Source organism: Stegostoma tigrinum, chromosome 5 (assembly GCF_030684315.1).
Source record: "Stegostoma tigrinum isolate sSteTig4 chromosome 5, sSteTig4.hap1, whole genome shotgun sequence".
In the NCBI taxonomy this organism is placed as follows: domain Eukaryota; kingdom Metazoa; phylum Chordata; class Chondrichthyes; order Orectolobiformes; family Stegostomatidae; genus Stegostoma; species Stegostoma tigrinum.
In genome coordinates, this window is record NC_081358.1 from 23,634,039 (window position 1) to 23,656,477 (window position 22,439).

Sequence of the window (22,439 nt, forward strand, 5' to 3'; positions counted from 1 at the left end):
TTTGATTAGACCCTCAGCATGTGACTTTTATGCCTTTTTTTATTCTTTCACTGGATGAGGGTGTTGCTAACCAGGCAGCATTTATGCCAATCCTGCCCAGAGGATAGTTCAGAGTCAACAACATTACTGTCGGTTTGGAGTCACATGTAGGTCAGACCAGGTAAGGATGGCAGATTCCTTCCCTAAAGGACATGAGTGAACCAGATGGGTTTTTCCAACAATCGACCAAGGGTTCATGATCATCAGTAGATTCTTAATTCCAGACATTTTATTGAATTCAAATTCCTCCATTTGCTGTCAGAGATAATGGGAACTGCAGATGCTGGAGAATCCGAGATAACAAAGTGTGGGGCTGGATGAACACAGCAGGCCAGGCAGCATCTTAGGAGCACAAAACCTGACGTTTCGGGCCTAGACCCTTCATCAGAAAAGGGTCTAGGCCCGAAACATCAAGCTTTGGTGTTCCTAAGATGCTGCTTGGCCTGCTATGTTCATCCAGCTCCACACTTTGTTATCTACCATTTGCAGTGGTGGATTTTGATCCCAGGTCCCCAGAATGTTTTCCGTGTTTCTGGATTCGCCTCCACTGGTTTGTTATTATATTCCAGCAATTTGATTTTTCTCCAGCACCAACGTATTTTTAAATTTTTGAAATTATCTCTCTGCCTCATTTTATTGGATTATAGGTAATCTCTTTGCTTGTTATTCAGCTGTTGGCATTTTACTCACACTGTCTGACACATTTGATTACCTGCAGTGACTTATCATTTGACATTCCACTCGCACCATTTATATGATCTTAAGATCTCTCTGCCCTGGATTTCTCTGCCAATAAATTCTGTGTTCTGAGTGCTTCTGTCTCACTTCACCTGATGAAGGGGCTACGCTCTGAAAGCTTGTGGTTTCAAGTAAACCTGTTGGACTATTAAACTGGTGTTGTGTGACTTCTGACTTTGTCCACCCCAGTATAATGCCAGCACCTCGACATCATTAAGAGCCTGATCAAGAGAACAAGGTGTAGAATACTGCCACTATCGTCGACTTCTGGGACAAGGGCACTGTGCAACATTAAATCTACAAAAAACCCAAGACAAGCATAATTTATTGAGGGTTAAAGTTGATACAAAATTGTATGGCATTTTAACATGATAATGGAAGCAGCCACTGTATTAAGTTTACAGGCCTCAGCTGCTATGGGTATCATACAAATGGAGGGTGTGTTGTTGAAAAAAAAGAGGAAACTGAATATCTCTATTAAGGGCTGAATCCAAATAGGAAAGAACTAAAATAGATAAAAACAAAGAAATAACAACAAAGAAGGGTCTCGGCCAAATATAATAGAGGCAATGAAATGTCCCAAGTCATTTCACAGCATTATAAAAATAAGACATGGAGTCACGGAATGCTAGATGACCAAAAGCTTTGTCAAAAAGAATTAAAGAGAGTCTTAAAGGCGGCAAGTGGAGAGGCAAAAGGATACACAGAGGGTTTTCCAGGGCTTAGGGATTAGGAAGCTGAAATATGTGAATAATTGTAAAAAATAAAACTTAAAAAGCCCACAGGCAAAGTTCATGTGGGAAAGAAATAGGATAAACGTTTTCAGCAAGTTCTGATTTTAAGTTAGAAAGGATAATGTTTCTCCGTGTCTATGTGGATGTGTACGTTACAGTATTTCTTTTGTTTGAAAGTCTGTTTTTGAAAAGCATCTGTGTGGCTGCCTGTGATGTCAACAGCACTCATTGTTTTATGCACACAATTAAAGGCCTAAAGAGTTTAATCTTGGATGCTGGAAGTATACATGCTTGTCCTCTTTCAAGTCGGTTAATTGTTTGTTTAATGTACATATACATATGTATTCATTTTCAAGATATTAGTGCCATGTTTTTATCTTTTGAACTAATTTAAACCATGCGAATTTTCATTGGGGTTATGATTTGGAATTTTCACATAACTTTGATACTCTGTTCATAACTGAGTATAAGGAACAACATTTCTAATTGTGTGAACTGCAATTAAATAGGTACAATGCAGTTAAAATTTAGAATTAGGAAGAAAAAACTAAGTTACGTTGTAAGTTAGAGACATGATATGGTTTTATTTTGATTAGAGTTTACTGTGTAACTGTAAATAAAAAGTATATTAGTGCAAACTGAAATTTTGAAAGCACCTAATAGATTCCAACAAAAAAGTGCTATTTCTTTATTAGGTTTACATTAAATATGTGTAGTCCTGTATTAAATCTTGCAGGCTTCTTAATGTGGTAACAGCAGATTCAAGATTTGCTATTGTGACTGCATCTTTCCACACACCCTACAATTTTGACAATAGGATGTAATTTAGCATGAAGGATGACTGACCTGTGTGGAAGGTAAGATTTTGACCTTGGCAGTACTGATTCATTGAATTCTGATTGAGGTTGACAGGAGGTACAGCAATTAGAGGCAGTCAAAGAAAGAATCTGTTCTAAAATCACCCAATGGCAAGTGAGGGTGGCAAGGTAATTCAATGAGGCATGAAGATTTAGATTGTCCTAGAATTGATAGCCACCCTGAAGGGTGAAGGAAAAGGCCTTGGAGATTGACAGGATGATGGAAAGCATGGCCATTGGCGATGGGGAGATGGACATCTGCTAGCTATTTCATGACAGAATCAGAAATCAGGCTCAACCTGCCATGTGGCTCATAATTATCACTGATGCTGAATTCTTGTCACATCGATCTCAGTGGGGACTCTAAGGGAGACAGCCAGACTGCTATTTGTTGAGGCACACATCACAAGGGAGCAGGAGCAGATGTTGGAGACTGGGGTACCATGAAGAATCCCTGTTGGAAGGGACAGAACACTCCAAGCTTTGTTGAGCGTGTACAACATGCTAATCTACAAAGTACAGCAGCAGTGGAAAATATGTTAGGCTCTATCAGCATTTTGAGAGGCACGGCACATCCTTGGAGAGATACTGAAGCAGTATTTTCCAAACATGGGTGCCATGGTGCTGATGTCCACAGAAAAATTGGCCAACTTCAAGGAGCATCAGATGTGGCAGACAGCTGTGTGCATGTTGACCCTGGCTAAAGACCTCCACACTATAAGTAGTGTGGAGGTCTTTACATTAGCATTGAACATCTCACTGAAATGCAACAATGTGGTCTCCAAATCTCATTTAGTGGGGAAGTGTGGGTGAACCGTGAGGGGGAAATTTGAGAAAGGGCACAGAGATGTGGACACACTGCTTAAAGGTGTTCCCTTTCTCATTATTTATCTCACTCAGAGTCTCAAATGCTGCCTACTGGCTCTAAGGATCATGTCTACTGCAGCATCTCTGCAGATAGGTCAGTCTTTGATTGGGCATTCAGAAACCCAATCTCCGAGAACATCTGACATGGGCATGCCAGCTGTTAGAGTGGAGAAATGTTCACAATGTCTAAATATGCTGAAGCCACCAAAGCAGCACAAAAACTAATCAGCAAAGAAAAAGTCTTTATACTGCACAGGGGAATTCACTAAAGCATTAACAAAACTGTCAATGTGTCAATGTAATGTCAAATCTGAATGAATCATGCACTTTCTTTCAAGTGTCCATTCTCCAGTCATCTCCATTGTTACTTTTTGAAAAGGGCAATATCCTTAAGGGGAATGGTATTTCCAGAATCGAAAATGAGCAAAGGATGTGCTTTTCTGAGAGTGGGAATTTTTTATTTGGGTGCAGGAGGCAGTTGATTCAACAAAGTTTTGGAATATGTCTTTCCAGACTCAGGATATTGGAACCACAGGCTCCAAGTACCATGATCACACCAGGCTCCTTCTAATCCTATTCCTCCTCTTCAGAGAATACAGTTATCTTCACCATCCTCTACCTGCACTTCCTTTCCTCCCTACGGCTCGACATTCAGGGGAGAATAGATTGTTGTCATTCTGGAGATCTTTGCTGGTAATATTGAAGGACACCACCAGAGCTGTCCAGGCAGCTAAATCACATCTTCAAAATTCAATGCATTTTTATACTCATGTGACTCTAACTATATTTTTGTTTGCTTGCAGTAGAGCTGCCGATAGGGATCATCACGTGTGTCCTTAGTGGACAGCCCTCATCTTCAACAAGCTGTTAACTAACTGTGTAAATGTGAAAAGACCTGTGAGTATACTGCACAAAAATGAATGGAAATCTTCCAGTGGTCACATGTCATCTGAACATGGATGGACTGGAATGCATCTGATTGACAAAAGCTGTTAGTTGCTCTGAGAACACCTTAATTGCCAAATATCTGCAAATGTGTATTGACAATAGCTTCATCATCTGTAGTAATCTTGCAGCTGTAACTAAAAAGTGAGAGCCCCCTGGGTATGATTAGCCTCTATCCTGTTGTGGGTCACTTTGTGATGATGGGATGCGGGGGGATGCAGACCTACAAACCTGCAAATGACAGGAGGTTGTTCAATTTAAGGTCAATTACCAACGATCGACTAGGAATTTCCAGTCAGCCATCAAGTCTCCACGATAGTATGGGACTGTTTAAATGCCTGGAGGTGAAACACCCCTCTCCATATTTACATTCTAATGCAACCTGTTATGGCTTTCAAACTGGAAAGCCTCAAATTAGTCCTTTAACTTCCTTTAATTGGATGGCAAGTCTGCTCTCTGGGCATTTACTGGCAGCTTTGGGGTGGTGTCATAATGAGCGAACGTGTCGCACAAAATATAGGTTTTCGGTCCACATCAAAGTCTAAAGGCAGGATTCAGGAGCTCTTGCCCAAAGTGCAAACAGGAAGAAGTCCAAAGAGGAAGTCACTTCCAAATTACTTGCAAGCACTTCAGTTCGTAATGTGAAGCTACCAAGTACAAGTACCAAACTAAGATCTAAATTTCTAACATAATTTATTTCAATAGCAAATCAAAAAAAAATTTCAAAAGATATCAATCAGGTGCTGATTGTGAGGACAGGTAAATAAACTGTAGTGCAGAGCTATTGATTGGTAGCTTTGCTGTTGAAGACATTTCTATTGTTGCCAATGAACCTTTGAAGAAAATGTCATTTAATAGCCTCACCATAGATTAAATTAGGTCAATTTAGCACAGAAGAACAAAAATTCTGACAAGCACCTGATAAAAGCCAATATCTTGCTTGCACCTAATGGCATGTGCAGTGATACTGCAATACGAGTATGTGTGAAAATATGCTACAACTAAAGCAAATAGCCTGTGGAAAATTTGCAGAGTATAATTCACAGAGAATCATAGAACCATAGAGCTGCACAACATGAAAAAGATCCTTCAGTCCAACTTGTTCATGCTGACCAGATATTCTAAACTGATTTCGTCCCATTTGCCAGGATTTGTCCTATCCCTCTAAATCCTTCCTATTCACATACCCATCCAGATGCCTTTTAAATGTTGTAATTGTACCAGCCTCCAACACTTCCTCTGGCAGCTCATTCCATATGTGCACCACCCTCTGCTGAAAAAGTTGCCCTTTAGGTCCCTGTTAGATCTTTCCTCTCTCACCTTACACCTATGCCTTCTAGTATTGAACTCCCCAAGCCTGGTGAAAAGACCTGGTCTATTGACCTTACCCATGCCCCTCATAATTTTATACACCACGATAAGGTCACCCCCTCAGCCTCTGATGTTCCAGGGAAAATAGCTCCAGCCAATTCAGCCTCTCCCCTCCAAAACTGGCAACGTTGTTGTAAATCTTTTCTGAACCCTTCAGCCACATGACAACTCTTCGACACCTCTTCCTACCACCCCCTTGATCATGACCCCACCCCCGAGCACCAAACCATCATCTCCCAAACCATCCACGACCTCATCACTTCAGGTGACCTCCCACCCACAGCCTCCAACCTCATTGTTCCCCAACCCCGCACAGCCCGCTTCTATCTCCTTCCCAAAATCCACAAACCTGCCTGCCCTGCCCCACCGAACTCATCTCCACCTATCTGGACTCCATTTTCTCCAGCTTGGTCCAGGAACTCCCTGCCTACGTCCGTGACATCACCCATGCCGTCCACCTCCTCCAGAACTTCCAATGCCCCGGTCCCCAAGACCTCACTTTCACCATGGACGTTCATACCCTATACACCAGCATTCCCCAAGCAGATGGCCTTAAGGCCCTCTGCTTCTTCCTGTCCCGCAGACCCGACCAGTCCCCCTCCACCAAAACCCTCATCCGCCTAGCCGAACTCGTCCTCACTCTCAACAAATTCTCTTTCGATTCCTCCCACTTCCTACAGACTAAGGGGGTGGTCATGGGTACCCACATGGGCCCAAGCTATGCCTGCCTCTTTGTAGGTTATATGGAACAGTCCCTCTTCCGCACCTACACAGGTCCCAAACCCTACCTCTTCCTCCGTTACATTGATGACTGTATCGGCGCCACCTCATGCTCCCAAGAGGAGCTCGAACAGTTCATCCATTTCACCGACACTTTCCAACCCAAACTCAAGTTCACCTGGACCATCTCCAATACATCCCTTACCTTCCTGGACCTTTCTGTCTCCAACTCAGGCAACCACCTACAAGCTGATGTCCATTTCAAGCCCACCAACTCCCACAGCTACCTGGAATACACCTCCTCCCACCCACCTTCCTGCAAAAATTCCATCCCCTTTTCCCAATTCCTTCGCCTCCGCCACAACTGCTCCCAGCATGAGGCATTCCACTCCCGCACATCTCAGATGTCCTCGTTCTTCATGGGCCGCAACTTCCCCCCCTCAGTGGTCAAGAACACCCTCGAACGTGTATCCTGCATTCCCGCACCTCATCCCTCACACTAAAAGAGAATCCCCCAGTCCTCACATACCACCCTACCAACCTCTGGATACAACGCAACATCCTCCGACACTTCCGCCATCTACAATCCGACCCCACTACCCAAGACATTTTTCCCACCCCACCCTTGTCTGTCTTCCAGAGAGACCACTCTCTCCGCAATTCCTTGTCTGCTCCACACTCCCCTCCAACCCCACCACACCCAGCACTTTCCCCTGCACCGCAGGAAGTGCTACACCTGCCCCCATACTACCTCCATCGCCCACATCCCAGGCCCCCAGATGGCTTTCCACATTAAGCAGATGTTCATCTGCACATCTGCCAATGTGGTATACCACATCCGCTATACACGGTGTGGCTTCCTTTACAGTGGGGAAACCAAGCGGAGGCTTCGGGGCCGCTTTGCAGAACACCTACGCTCAGTTCGCAGTAAACAACTGCACCTCCCAGTCGCGAACCATTTCAACTCCCCCTCCCATTCCTTAGATGACATGTCCATCCTGGGCCTCCTGCAGGGCCATAATGATGCCACCCAAAGGTTGCAGGAACAGCAATTCATATTGTGCTTGGGAACGCTGCAGCCCAATGGTATCAATGTAGATTTCACAAGCTTCAAAATCTCCCCTCCCCCCACTGCATCTCAAAACCAGCCCAGCTCGTCACGGCCTCCCTAACCTGTTCTTCCTCTCACCTATCCCCTCCTCCCACCTCAAGCCGCACCTCCATTTCCTACCTACTAACCTCATCCCGCCTCCTTGACCTGTCCATCCTCCCCAGACTGACCTATCCCCTCCCTACCTCCCCACCTATACTCTCCTCTCCACCTATCTTCTCCTCTATCCATCTTCAGTCTGCCTCCCCTTCTCTCCCTGTTTATTTCAGAATCCTCACCCTATCCCCCTTTTCTGATGAAGGGTTAGGCCTGAAACGTCAGCTTTTGTGCTCCTAAGATGCTGCTTGGCCTGCTGTGTTCATCCAGCCCCACACTTTGTTCTCTAAGTTTCATAACATCCTTCCTGTAGTGGGGAGACCAGAACTGAATGGAGTATTCCAAAAGTCATCTAATCAATGTCCAATACAGCCACAACCTACTTCCCAACTCCTATATTCAATGCGCTGATGAATAAAGACAAGCATATCAAAAGCCTTCTTCACTATCCGATATACCTGCGGTTCGACTTTCAAGGAACTTTGAACCTACACCACAAGATCTCTTTGTTCAGCAATACTTCACAGCACATTAAGGGCATAAATCCTGTCCTGATCTGCCTTTCCAAAATGCATGCTTCGTTACTTAACAACATGACATGAAATGTTTGATCTGGCTTAGTTGAATTAAACAATTTAACTAAATCTTTTAAATCAAGTCACAGATATACATGTATTTCGTACAGAAATTTACTTTAAGATGATCAGAGCACGGTCAAACATACCATGCTCGCTAGAAAGAAGAAAATGGCAATAAAAGACTACATAAAATATGGTTTGGGAAAATTGATGACTAAGGAGAAATAACACTTAGCAAGAACTACCCTCAATCTATGGGATAAACTGGAGCTTTATATACAATGCCTTGTCATTTTCTTCGCTATATCATCAAATGTTGATTTTGGTGAGCCTCGCTCTACTGTTCCCTATCAACTCAATTCCTCTCCCTGTCATTTGTCTGAGACTAGACAAAACTAAAGCGACATGAGCTTCCAATGACATCTGTGGCATCATTATGACCACCCATCTTCATCTCCATAACAATCCATCTTTAATCTTTGCTAGCCAGAGAACCATAATTAATGTCAGAACTATACAACTGTAATTTTCATTCCTATAATTGTAGTAAACTTTCATTGCACTCATTTATATTGTCTCAGTATAGTATTGTGGGGTTATAGTTCTGCAACAAAACCTAACCAGTGTCTTCTGCAAGTTAAATATCACCTCTTGGCATTTATATTCAATGCTGCATGTATAAAATCAGAATTCTATTTGTCTTTTCATTGTCTGTTCAATCTGGTGTCCTTACAATTTGAAGATTTATGAATCAATAGCAGTAGGCCTCTCTTCCATACTGTTAAAAGCTTTACAGTTTATAGTACAATTCCTTTCACTGCAGACTTTCCAAAATGCAATACTAGACATTTTGTATTCGACACTTACTTTCGTATTCTGCCTCCACTATCCTGAAATGTCTTGCATTCTTCCTCAATTTGTCTTCCTTTACATTACGTATCATCACCAAACTTTGATATAATTCCTTATTTTTCATTTCAATCATTTGTATAGAAAGAAGCAACAATGGTCAAGCACTGATCACGACCCTCCACTACCAATCTGGAGAAGTAAATCATTCATTTTACCTATGCTCTGTTATTGCACACTGTGATTTGGTTTTCTTCTCTTTAATATCAGAAAAATAAAAACTGGATGCTAGTGCTAACTGGGCATTAATGACTCAATAACATTTTTTATATGCTGTCCCACTTCTTTATGATTCATTTCAATGGGAAGACAATAAACAGAGATTAAAGCATTGTTCTTATTTGCTATCTCCCATTTGCGCTGCTGGCAAAGATGAAGTCCACCTTCTAGCCCTCCAGTTGACTCAAACACAAGCACCTTTATAAGGATGATGAAGTTCCTGCATTCCACAGCCTTATTGAGATACAATGCCTTCTCTAGAGCATAAAAAGTATATACCAATTGGGCATCTTGCTATAGTTGATATCTGGGCATCTCAAAGTTGCAACTTTTAAAAATAGAAATGCTCTTTAGCAGTGCCCTTGTTTTAGGTGGAGGGGTTGTAGTTGGGCAGCATCAGTCCTTTACTGAACCATCTTTCATGTCCTTCCCAGTACTTATACAATGTGAGCTGTCACATATGTAGTCTAAGTGACCTGTGAATCTTGACACTTTCACCGCTCATCTCTCTAACTGTGTAAATCTGAAGAACACCAAGTTCCCATCAGTCAATAACAACCAGTCCTTCACACTTCTGTGATGATTGCCTTGTTTTGCCTGTGCTCTGAATACTTATTCACTAATTTCATTCCTAATTCTGGAATTTTGAAACATACAAACAATCAAAGCAAACAAACTGACCTTTAACATTATGGCTTATCATTTATGTTCCATATTATTGGGTTGACATAAGCCTTAATAAGCTTTCCTTTAATTGATTAAATCAATATACTAATCTAAAGATTATAACTTCTTCGTAGCAACGGATGGAAAGTAGTGAATTAATCACCAAACCCATTCTACAATAAAAAGGCTTCACCAAGCTTAGATCTGAAGAAATACTTGTACTTTATAATACTTGAATTGTCTTTGCTTGTTTGGATTTGTTTCCTTTCGCATGTAAGCATTTGAGGATCATGTACCTTTTGCTGCAGAATGTGGACCTGATCTTTAGCAATGGTTAGTTCCAACACTGCCTTCTGATTATCGTGCTGATGCTTCAGGATTTCCTGGAAATTCTGTTGTTCTTGCTGTTTTTTCAGATTCAGTTTGTGTTTTAGCTCCCCTTCAATTTGTCTGAGAAAATTACAAAAGTAAGCATTTCAGGCACGTGCTAAAGTAGCATAACCCAGCAGGCCCCAACTTTTTCAGTGTCAAGGCACACTTCAATGAGACAAACAATTCCATGGTACAACTCAATTTTGCAACTGAATTGATTGCTCATAAATGTAACATTTACTCATATTTACTACGGTTATGGTCTTACTAGAGAGGTTTGCAACATAGTGCATACAACAAGCTGAAATAGGATCAAAAGCATTAACTTTCCAAATAAACCTAAAAAAAACCCATCTTTCTCTGCAAGCAGGGACACAGGGAGTTCGGAGACTTCGAGGTATTTTAAGGCAGGAAATTTGGAGAACAATGGTAAAACAAAGTGAAACATCTTGGTATATGAATTCTCACTGAGAGGTTGTGAAGCTGAGCTCTATCAATGTCAAAATGAAGTGAATATGTAGACATTGGTTGCATCTTTACCACTCAAAAAGCAAGGCACTGGCATCTTTGGTTCACATTGGAAGGAAAGGTAGAAGCTATTGTCAAAGCCTAGAGGCTCAATGACTGGAGGGAAGACTTGGAAATTCTATTAATTTATGAACAATACATAATACGAAAATGCATGTAAGGCATGATCAGATTTTGACAATCTTAGAAAGAACGATGGATATTTATGAAAGAAGACTGAATAGAATTTAACAGAACATATCCAAGATTACAAACTTTTTAATAGTGATTTCTACTGCAATGCTAAAACAGCCAACAGCCTATATTTGTACAACAAAAACAGAAAATGGAGAAACTCAACATTTCAAATCAGGTGACCCTTCTTTAGAAGCGCTTTGAAGAAGGGTCACTGGACTCGAAACTTTTGTTCTTTTTCTCTCCTCAGATGCTGCCAGACCTGCTGAGCTTCTCCAGTAATTTCTGTTTGTGTTTCAGATTTCCAGCATCTGCATACATATACCGTATTTGTGCCATTCTGCAAGTAATTTTTATTTGTCAAAGCAGTAAAGTTGTATTTCAGCCTAGAAAGCCTTCAAAGAAATTTTAAAGAGAAGAAACTGCCTTCAAATTCAGAACTGCTGACTAGGCGATCAACTACCCTTACAAAGGAATTCTCATCTGGTAATTCCAGTTTTGCACTTTTGTATTCCAATCATAAAGCACATTGATAAACTGGTAACCAGTTTTTAACTTATAACTAACTTGTTGCTAGTTTTGTAATTTCTTTATCCTTTATGATTCTCTCTCACCTGGTTTGAGGGCATGCCTGTATTGTGAAGTATGCACCCTCTCACCCCACATTTTAGTAAATGTGAAAAAAATACTATATCACTTTTAACTTTAGAACAGTGTTGTTGCGGACCATACAAAGTCAGAGTCCATAAACAGAGAGGGTTAGAGAAAGCACCAGCACCGTTCAAAGTAAAACAAAATAAACCAAAATCCGTTTACAGACAGATGATGAGAATAAGGTGAGAGAATTATTTTAGAACTCTTAATCTGTTCGTGACATAGACACAAGTTCATTCAATTGTACTGTGGTGGACAGTGGAGGTATGTCCATAGTGGCTGGAGTGGATTTGTTACAATATTAACTAGATTCTTTGTATAAAAAGGTCGGAAACAAGGCTATGGAATTTGAGACTTCTCCCTGTTACAGGTTTGGGGATGGCAAAATGCTGAAATCACCAAAAAGAGTGCTTATTCCTTATAATATATCTAGTGTAAACCTCTTTAAAGCTCAATTGTAATATCAAGTGAAATATTCTTGAAGCTGAGCATACTCTCTATGAAAGAGGCTCAAATGTTCCTGGAGCAAAAACAGAAGTTTCTGGAAAAGCTCAGCAGGCCTGGCAGCATCTGTGAACAGAAATCAGAGTTAAAGTTTCAGGTTCAGTGATCCATCCTCAGAACTGACGGTAGCTAGGAAAATATTGGTTTATATATAGAAGACAGGGTGGGGAAAGAGGTCAAGAGTAAATGATAGGTGAAGATACTTAGGGCCAGTTTATCCTCGGAAACAGAAACAGAGGTGTCAAGGAAGGGAAGGAAGGAGTCAGAGATAGGCCAGGTGAAAGGGGAATTGTGGTGGTGGTGGGGGGTGAGGGGGGAGCATAGGTAGGGTGGGTGGGGAGGGAGGGGAAATTGAAAGCAAAATCGATTAATTTTTCCAATTCCGGATGAGAGAGGGAAGCAGCACCAATGATATCATCGATATATCAGAGAAAGAGTTGTAAGTGGGGCCCAGAATAGGACCAGAACAAGGGATGTTCTGTGTACCCCATGAAATGACAGGCATAACTGGGCCCCATGTGAGTAGCCATGGTCACCCCTCTGACCTGAAGAAAATGAGAGGAATGAAACGAGAAATTGTTGAGGGTGAGGATGAACTCGGCCAAGTGGAGGATGGTGGTGGGTCAGGGTACTGTTCAGGCCTTTGTTTCAGGAAGAAGCAGAGAGCCCTGAGACCAACCTGGTGGGGCATGAACATGCAATGGAATTGCACATGCATAGTAAAGTGGAGGCAGCTAGTACACGCAAACTGGAAATTTCAAAACTGGCGTAAAACATCAGATAAATCACGGATGTACCTCGGCAGAAACTGGGCCAGGGAGAAAAGACTGAGTCAAGGAAGGAACAGATGAGTTCTGAGGGACAGGAGCAGGATGAATCAACGGGTCTACCCGGACAGTCTTGTTTGTGGATTTTCAGAAGAAGATAGCGAACTGTGGGGGGGTGGGGAACTTTCAGCTTGGAGGCAGAGCAGGGGATATCACCAGATGAAATGAAGTCAGTGACCATGGTTGAAACAGTGGCCAGATGTGCAATGGTGAGGTCATGGTCAAGGGGAGGATAGAAAGAAGTATTTAAGAGCTGGCACTGAGCCTCTGCAATGTCGAGGTCAGTACGCCAGACTACAACAGCACCATCCTTATTGTCAGGCTTAATAACTAAGTCAGGGTTGGATCTAAGTGCACGGATTTGGACCATAACAAGGCAAGTTTTTTTTGTGAAGTCAGTGGATATATAGTTTACACAATCAGGATGTTATTGTATACTTTGAACGAGACATAACTTCTTTAATCAAAATATTAAGAAGTGCTGTTGGATCAGGAAATAAGAGATTAGAGGGGAAAAAAGGGCATCAGCAGTTTGCCTATCTATCTTCTCAAACCTAAAAGCCCTACTCAAGGATGCAAGAGTATGGAACAGTGCGTACATTAAATTTATAAATGAGATCAGCAATAGATGTGTTATTTTTAAAAATAGAGAGGACACCCATAAGCCTCCCTTAAGTTTGAGACTTTAAAAAAGTTGTAGTTATAATTTTGAAGTTATGGGATTAAGAATAAAACATTTTCAACTTAGCCTTTGTAGAGGAGAATTAAGAGAAACAGGTGAGAGGAGGGCTTTGTGACAGCAGCATCAGCTCAGGGAGCAAGCTACAAAAGCAGACAGGCAGTCAGCAATACCTAGATGAGCAGGCAAGAAAATGAAACAAAAACAGAAATTGCTGGAGAAACTCAGCAGGTCAGGCAGCATCTGTGGTGAGAAAGCAGAGTTAACATTTTGAGTCTGTAACTTTCCATCAGTGAGAGAAAGATCCCAGGACAGGCAGTCAGCAACAGCTAAAGGAGCAGGCGAGTGAAGGACTCAGAGAAAGGCAGTCAGTGGTAGAGCTAAATAAATTGGAGCTGATTGGTGAACAATTTTACCTCCTGCAGCTGTGTATAATGAAACATGTAACAAATCACAATGGCTGACTGCACTACAGTGCAAGAAGACATTAATTAATACCCAGAATCTAATTGTTGTATCAAAAGTGTGACATCATAAAAATCAATGCTTAATTGGCTTTAGATTTGAGGAGCTGAGAAGCAGCATTCATTGATTGCAGTTAAACATCCCATGTTTAGCTAAAATCAAATTGTTAAGGGCAATACAACTCTGAATGGATGGCAGCTTTGGCTGCTATCTAGAAAACCAAGGCTGGTAAACTTGATAATAAAATGTGAGGCTGGATGAACACAGCAGGCCAAGCAGCATCTCAGGAGCACAAAAGCTGACGTTTCGGGCCTAGACCCTTCATCAGAGAGCTCTCTGATGAAGGGTCTAGGCCCGAAACGTCAGCTTTTGTGCTCCTGAGATGCTGCTTGGCCTGCTGTGTTCATCCAGCCTCACATTTTATTATCTTGGAATCTCCAGCATCTGCAGTTCCCATTATCTCTGGTAAACTTGAACTCTGTTGGAGTATAGTTAAGACAGTACAGGTAAAAGTGCCTATCCTTCGGCTCCACCTCTGATTCAAAATTTCCTTGAAAAATAACATGAAAGGTATGGAAAAAGTGTGAATTTTATTCCTAAGTTTTTATTTTAGAACAAACTGTCTGTGCTGTGGGAAGCTCCATTTGTTCCTGTAAGAGATCAATCAGCTGAAATTTGCCAGATACTCATTTTGAGCTCAGTTTTGGATTTTTTTAGGGAAAAGGGTAAACAAAGAGATATGAGAAAATATCTAAGTGTATACTCGGATTATTTTTCCTGTTGCTCTTAGTTTACAGAAATAACTGACAAATATCTTTGAAATAAGTGAAATGGTAGCACAGAGTCAAAGAAAAAACAATAGAAATTGAAAAAGTCTTTGAAATAATAGCTCTCAGCAATTTTTAAAAACAAGTACATAAAATTATGACTTGGTATGACTTGGTGACTTTTTCAGATTACAAAGAGTTAACACTCTGTGCTGACAGCTCTCCTTTAGTTTCATGATGCACTTCCACATTGCTAGATGTGTAAAATTACTAAATTTGCAGACGTCAACTTTGGATTAGAAGTTTGGAATGGGAGCACTCTAAACTAATTATGATTCCTTGTTTCTCTGATAAAGAAGTGCTATTTAAAATCACCAAGTCTGCACATAATTCTTTCTGAATTGAGATTAATAAATAACTTGATCAATGTTCCTATATCAAGCACTCAATGGGAAACTTACATTAAGTTTAAGTGATCAAATTTATGAATGATCTTTTGATCGCGTCAGGAGCCGTTAAAGAAAAAATAGGGTTTTTCTCTTTATCCTTAAACTGATGGAAGCAGTTGCTTTTAAAGAAAGCCTGGGAAGAGCTTAGGTAGGAAAGCAGGGGATTCAGTATTTGGGAAATGTAAATTCATAGGATAAATAGGAATATCACTATAGCTAGGTAGGAAATGCCGAGGCCAGTGGAAGTGCAAGGAGCAAAACAAGAACTGTTGAACCCTGTAAAACATTGGTGGAGGACAGTGTTAAAATCAACAAACTCACACAAGAATAAACAAAAGTGGGGAGCTGAATGTGTTGAATCAACAGTATTTAGTAAAGGGTTAAATCTTCATTCACATTGTCAGTAAGAACAGAAGCAAAAGGGAAATAAAGACCACACTGGTGTGCTGGCTAATGTTTGGAGAAGGACATCTCTCTTTGATGTCTGAATCTATAGGGCACTCTGTAATGATAACAAGTTGAAAATATACATAGGTTCTGGGCAGCAATGAGTTTTTTAAAAGAGTTCCAACATTAAAGGGAGACTATTAGTTGAATCTGGAATATTTTTGAGATGTGAAATGTCTAAAGGAATAGAAAGTTATATTTGGAAACCTGAGATAACTAACTGAAAAAAAATGAACACGTAAGAAATGCCAGGGCCTGAAATCAAATAGGAATGCCTGATTTCTGTTTTTAAAAAGAATGTAAAAATCTTTTTATTGGACGGTAGATGTCCTCTAAGACTCATGCATGGGATAGAATGGTAATAATGAAAAGAAAAGCTGGGAATAGTAAATGTGTCTTGTTTTGAGAACATGGAATAATGTATCAGGAAGTGATTTGATTGAATAAATCAATAAGAATTTATAAAGCTTGTAATGAAAAGAATGAATTACAACAATTAAAATGTGAGAACTATAAAAGCAATATCCACAAGCTGGAAATGGTTTAAGGGAAAGAGAGCTATAGGATCTTTTAAATTTGATTTGATAGTTAAGGCATTTGTGCCTACGTGTTGCAAGGAGATGATACAAAATGAAGTTAACTGTAGGTGGACTCATAGATATCTGCAGTTCAAAAGGAAGCCATTTGGCATATCATGTCTTCCCAACTCTGACTATGCAAATACTAATTTCCGGTGTTTCTACCTGGATTCCAGCATCTGCAGTCTTTTTGTCTCTAACTATTTTAGGTTCTTACCTGTTAGAACTATGTACTGTGCTAACCATTTAACTAAAAAATGTGCTTTCCTATACACCCTGTCAATGCCCCTTATAATCTTCTATACCTCAATCAGGTAGTCTCTTAACCTTCAGTGCTTCAAAGAGCAGGCCCATTATACTTAAGCTTTCTTCATAGTTTAGATCTTTCAGAACAGACAATATTGTGGCAAAACTCTCCTGCACCCTCTCTAATGCAAGCACGCCTTTCCCTAAAGAAGTGACCAGAACTGCACTCAGTACCTAGGTTGTGGCCGAACCAGCATTTTATACAGTTTCACACAACCTCCCACGATTGTATTCTGTACCTTGGCTAAGTATCCCTTACACCCTCTTTACCATCTTATCTACCTGCCACCTATCTTCAAGGATCTGTGTATAAGAACTGAATAGGATATGAAGCTTTACTTAAATAATAAGAAAAGGAAACAATTGCCATTTAATAATAAAGTCATTATAGTATTAAAATCAGCAAACAGAGAAAATAGCTATAAAAGAACAAAAACTCACTTGTACTTGGTAATCTCTTCATTGGTAGTTTCAAGGTGCTTTTTAAGTGTTTCAAGTTCAGTATGTAATTTGTGTTGCCTTTGCTCTTGATGGACTACCTCAGTTATCTGATCATTGAGCTGCTTCTCAGTGGTTTGTAAGTTCGACTCCATTAAAATCAGCTTTTGTTCTCGACTGGCAAGCTCTTGAGCTATAGTTAGACGGAGAAATCATTTATCTTGCATCGTCCTATTAATACCATAAAATAGTATTCCAAGATTTTAATAGTGGATGCAAATACACAAGCTGAAACGAATTTTATGTTTATTTTTGTCACTTGTTTTCTCCCGTTCGTATCTGAAAGCATTAATTCTCTGGTAGGTATAGTTCCCATAGGTATTCTGTTCAATGCTAGTCATATAAATGTGCAAGACTTGATCACTGTCAGCTACCCCACTGTTAAGGAAAACACCACTGAGCCAAATCCTGTCCCCTTTACATGCATTCCCCAAAAGCATAATGAAACAGCAATCAGAAATAGGATTTCTTGTTGATTCTCCTTAGCAGTAGATCAACTGCAATGTACAAACTCAGAACAATTAATGCAGAGATAATGGGAACTGCAAATGCTGGAGAATCTGAGATAACAAAGTGTGCAGCTGGATGAGCACAGCAGGCCAAGCAGCATCTTAGGAGCACAAAAGCTGTCGTTTTGGGCCTAGACCCTTCATCAGAGAGGGGGATGGGGAGAGAGTTCTGAAATAAATAGGGACAGGAGGGGAGGCGGATCGAAGTTGGATTGTGGAGAGGAGAGTATAATTGGGGAGGTAGGGAGGGGATAGGTCAGTCCGGGGAGGACGGACAGGTCAAGGGGGTGGGATGAGGTTAGTAGGTAGAAACATTAAAGGAAAGAAAGTGATTTTGTTTTTTTGGCAAAGAGACCATGAAGTGTTGCAATCATCTGAGTAGTGAGGTATCTTTAAAGGAGATGAACCCATTTAAAGTTATTGCATAAAGGTCTGAAGGTTCAGGCAGCTGCTTATGCAACAGAACATAGTGGCTATTGAGGGTAGAAAGTCTATACAGCATTAGCTTTGGAGACATTCAATCTGTTGAGAAGGGAGTGACCCAATGGGGATTAGTTGACCGTGGGATAGGAGGGTCTGGTAGCCATGATCATTCTTCTAAAGGTGAATTAGGCTATCTGTGATCATGAGATACTTGGAGTTGCAAAAGAGTAGTCAGTCACACAATCAATACAGGCCACTAATCCTAAAGCTAGTAGTTTCAGAATAAGGGCATGTCCACTTCTGAGAGAGGTAAGGAATAAATTTCTTCTCTTAATGAGTCATCAATCTTTAGAATTTTTGAACAAAGTGAATTGTGGAAGGTAAGTCATTGAATATATTCTAATTTGAGAAAGACTGTAAACAACATATGGATGATGATGGGATAGTGTAGGGGGATGGGCTTAGATTAGCTCACAGGTCGACACAACATCGAGGGCTGAAGGGCCTGTTCTGCGCTGTATTTTTCTATGTTCTAAGTAAGAACAAGTGGGAAAGTGGAGTTCAGACCTAGATCAGTTATGATCTAACTGAATGACCAAGTAGACTTGAGGGGTCTACTCATAGCATGCATTAGCTGGCTTTTGTCATGTGGAACATTGGTTTGCACTGTGGTGGCCAGCTTGGTGTTAAGGATTGCTTGCTATGGCTCAAAAGTTCAATTCTAGCCTTGCAGTTTCTGCTGCATCAAAGAAGACAATAGGTTAAGATGAGAGATAATGGGAACTGCAGATGCTGGAGACTCTCTGATGAAGGGTCTAGGCCCGAAACGTCAGCTTTTGTGCTCCTGAGATGCTGCTTGGCCTGCTGTGTTCATCCAGCCTCACATTTTATTATCTTTAAATAGGTTAAGATGATGCAGGATTCGCTGGCTTCTGTTTTCTCTGATACCTCTTCTCTGTCAGTTGAGGCTTCCTATTTACTGGCCTCTTCCAAATGATCCCCAAACAGTCATCTGCAAGAGGTCACAGTAATTGGCAAATGGCTCCCAAATGTCAGCATCAATATTTACCATCTTCATCTCTCATTTGCAGGTGTCGTTTTAGCTTCCAGGAAGTTGTGACCCAAAGTTCATATTATTGATAGTGTTTTGGTATACGTCATCATTTGAATAAATGTGGTCAAGCCAGGATAACTGCCATTGGATGAGGAAGTGACATAGATACGCAAGAAATTCTGAAGGTCATCTAAGAGTGAAGGTGCAAATTATTAAGCCCTTTCTTTTGACTGGCATACATGGTCCAAGTCTAACCACTGTGGAAGAATGCACTGAAGAAATGTGCTTGTTAGACTCTCAGTTTGGTGACTTGGCCATGTCACTGTTTCAAATTCCCATACTGAACTTGGGCATAACATCTGCAGCTTTTGCAATATATGTGATTTTACCATCATGAGATGTGGACATCAGTGTCTAGGCCAGCGCTTATTACCTATCCTTGCCGTCCAGAGAAATGCTAAGAGTCAACCACATTGCTTTGAATCTGAAGTTACAGGTAGGTCAGGTAAGAAAGGCAGATTTCTATCTCTTAAGGGCATTTATAAACCACAGTTGTCATTAGGCCATTCTTCCTCTCAGATTTTTGTACCAGCCAGGATTTTCACCCTGACAAGGCCAACATGGCATGGGCAAATATTTTTCTCAAGACACTTAGCAGAGTGTCTCATTTTAGTTATTGCTTTCATTGTGGTCACCCTTGTCATGTACAAGATCACAATTTTCACATCATACATATCCTTGGAGGCTGCCTCCTCCCTCCAGCAGAGACAAGTTCATGAAATTGCTGCTAGAATGCTCGGTTCTATCCATGAAAACTTCAGGCAGTATAACATCAGTGCTCAGAGTACTGTCCATGGTAAATGACTAAATAGCTTTGTTAAGATCCTCTACTGCGGGTTTAACTTTCAGCTCTGTCACAACAATCAAGTTTTCTATGATATCTAGAACTTCCTTGCTGATGGTATTCTCTCAAGTAAGAAGGGGATATTGCAATAACTGACGCATTGAATACAGCAATAGATGGCGCTATATTTCTGGGACATAGAAAAGCTAACATCATCTTACCCAAATGAATTAACGTTAAAGTCTTGAATAAAAGTTTGCCAATGTGCAACATATATCTAATCTGAAAAGGACAGTTTCTTCATTTACTGCAAATTTCAAATGATCTCACAGATTCAAGACAAATTTCTTGCCAAAAAAAGATAATAACAATGCAGTTCACAGCAAAGGTTAACTAGCTAAAATGAACACCACAGAATCGCAGAGTTGCTACAGGGCAGTAAGAGGGCATTCGGCCCATCACATGTGTATCAACTCTTTCAGCAATTGAAGTAGCACCAATTTCCTGCCTTTTCTCCTCAACCCTGCATATTATTTCTGTGTATATAATAATGTATTGGTCTCCTGAGTGCCTCAATTTCACCTGCATCCACCACACTTCAAGGCAGTGTGCTCTATATCTTAGCTACTTGCTTTGTGAAGAAGTTTGCTCTCTGGTTCTTGATTTAACTATGGGTGGGAACATTTTCTTTCTAGTTACTCTGTCCAAAAAAAAACTATTCCTTTCTTTTCCTATCCCTCAGCTAATTTTTACCCTCATTGCAACTGTCCATTATGTTCCATGACCTGTATCTTTCCTCAAAAGTCTGTTGCATGGTTCCATGGTACTGTATCAAACATCATTTGGAAGTCCATGGATGACATCAATGGCCTTGACTTTGTCAACTCCTCACTGTTAACTCTTTAAAAAACTCGAGCAAATTAATTAGATCTAATTTTCCTTTAACAAATCCATAATGACTGTTCCAAATTAAGCCACATTTTTCCATACGATTATTAATTCTAACCCAAATAATTGTTTCTAGGAGTTTCCTCACCAACAGCAAACTGACTACTCTAATTGCTGGACGTATTTTTACTATCTTTGAAAAAGGATTTGAATCCTTATTTTAATCCATCTTTGAATCTTCCAGCACCACCCCCAAATCCAGGGAAGATTGAAAGATTATTGCTATTGTCTCTGCAATTTCCACTCTCCCTTCCTTCAACATCCTTGGATGCATCTCATCTGGTTCCAATACCTTGTCAATTTTAAATACCAACAGCTTATCTAATACCTCATTATCAATTTTAAACTTTTCAAGTGATCAAGATTCCTCCCTTGTCACCATAACTTTAACAAGAACGGTGAGATTGTAATCTAGAGTAAAAATACTGAACTGCAAATCAATAAATATGAAATGGAATGAAAACCTAACCAATCATTTTCTAAACACTTGTACTGTTTTGTCTGGAAGAAACATAGAGTTACTGATTATACAGCACCATGATTAATATAAATCAACAGTCACAGAAATGTTTAAACTTATGTCTTCTACTATTACATAGAAGACTTGGATTTCTAAATCATTAGTTTTTAGTGGTGCTCCATAAGAATTCTTCAAGTCTGAAATTTTGTACAAAGTTAATGAACGTCATTGGAAAACAAGTATAGCTTTCCCCAAGACAATATTTTATGGTTAAACCACTAGCATAATCACAGTAAATGAAAGTAAATGTGATGTTTATGAACAATCAATTCAGCTGAAAAATATGGGTGTGCCATGAAATTGTTTGTCTCACTGAAATGTGCCATGTTACTGAAAAGTTTGGGAACAACGGTGCTAAGTACTTAACTGAATGCAAACATTTGTTGCTCGTCTTTGTCAAAGGTTTTACAACTATTGCTGAAAACAGTTTGATTGTTTAAACATACAGGATTTTATAATTCAGAATGCAACATAGTCAATCATTGTGCAGTGCATGCCTGAAACATTTATTAGGGTTCCTGCAGATGCAAATAATGTGTGCAGAAGAATAGTAGCAAGATAATAACATTAATCGATTGGGAATCTAGAAGTTTGGACTAACAGTCAAGTGGTAAAGTGAACAATATTGAAATAAGAAGATAAGCAAAGGCAAGGCTAGAGGTAGTGATTAAAATTAATAATGGTAACACGAATAAGTAAGTTAATTAATTAGTTAATTTAAAAAAACTGATCAAAAATTAATGAAGATGGCAGGGGAGATGATATGTTGCAGCTGCAGTTTGTGGAAACTCATGGCCGCCATTGTAATCCAAGGCAAAGTCATCTGCAAGTAAGTATCTGTAACTCAAGGAACTTGGCTCAGAGTCAGTGTACAGTTCAGTCAAAATGCAATACATTGACCGAGGGAGATGTTATCCTCACACTTTGATTCAATAGATGATGGCACCCCTCGTTCATCCACTTTGTTCCATGAACAAGGACAGGAAGGTGCAACTGCAAGTGAGACTTAAGTAGGTAATGAGAAGGTAGAAGTGGATACAACG

The 22,439-nt window shown here is 40.3% G+C and overlaps 1 protein-coding gene across 1 annotated transcript in view; it reads right to left on the bottom strand.

Annotated features, from left to right (window-relative positions):
• Nucleotides 1-22,439, bottom strand: part of LOC125452104 (uncharacterized) — a 462,089-nt gene that overhangs the window by 170,898 nt on the left and 268,752 nt on the right. Inside the window, exons 19-20 of the mRNA XM_048530109.2 lie at nucleotides 17,042-17,231; nucleotides 10,147-10,300 (exon numbers count right to left, since the gene is read on the bottom strand). Of these exons, the coding sequence (XP_048386066.2) occupies nucleotides 10,147-10,300; nucleotides 17,042-17,231 (344 nt within the window). The remainder of the gene's footprint in view (nucleotides 1-10,146; nucleotides 10,301-17,041; nucleotides 17,232-22,439) is intronic.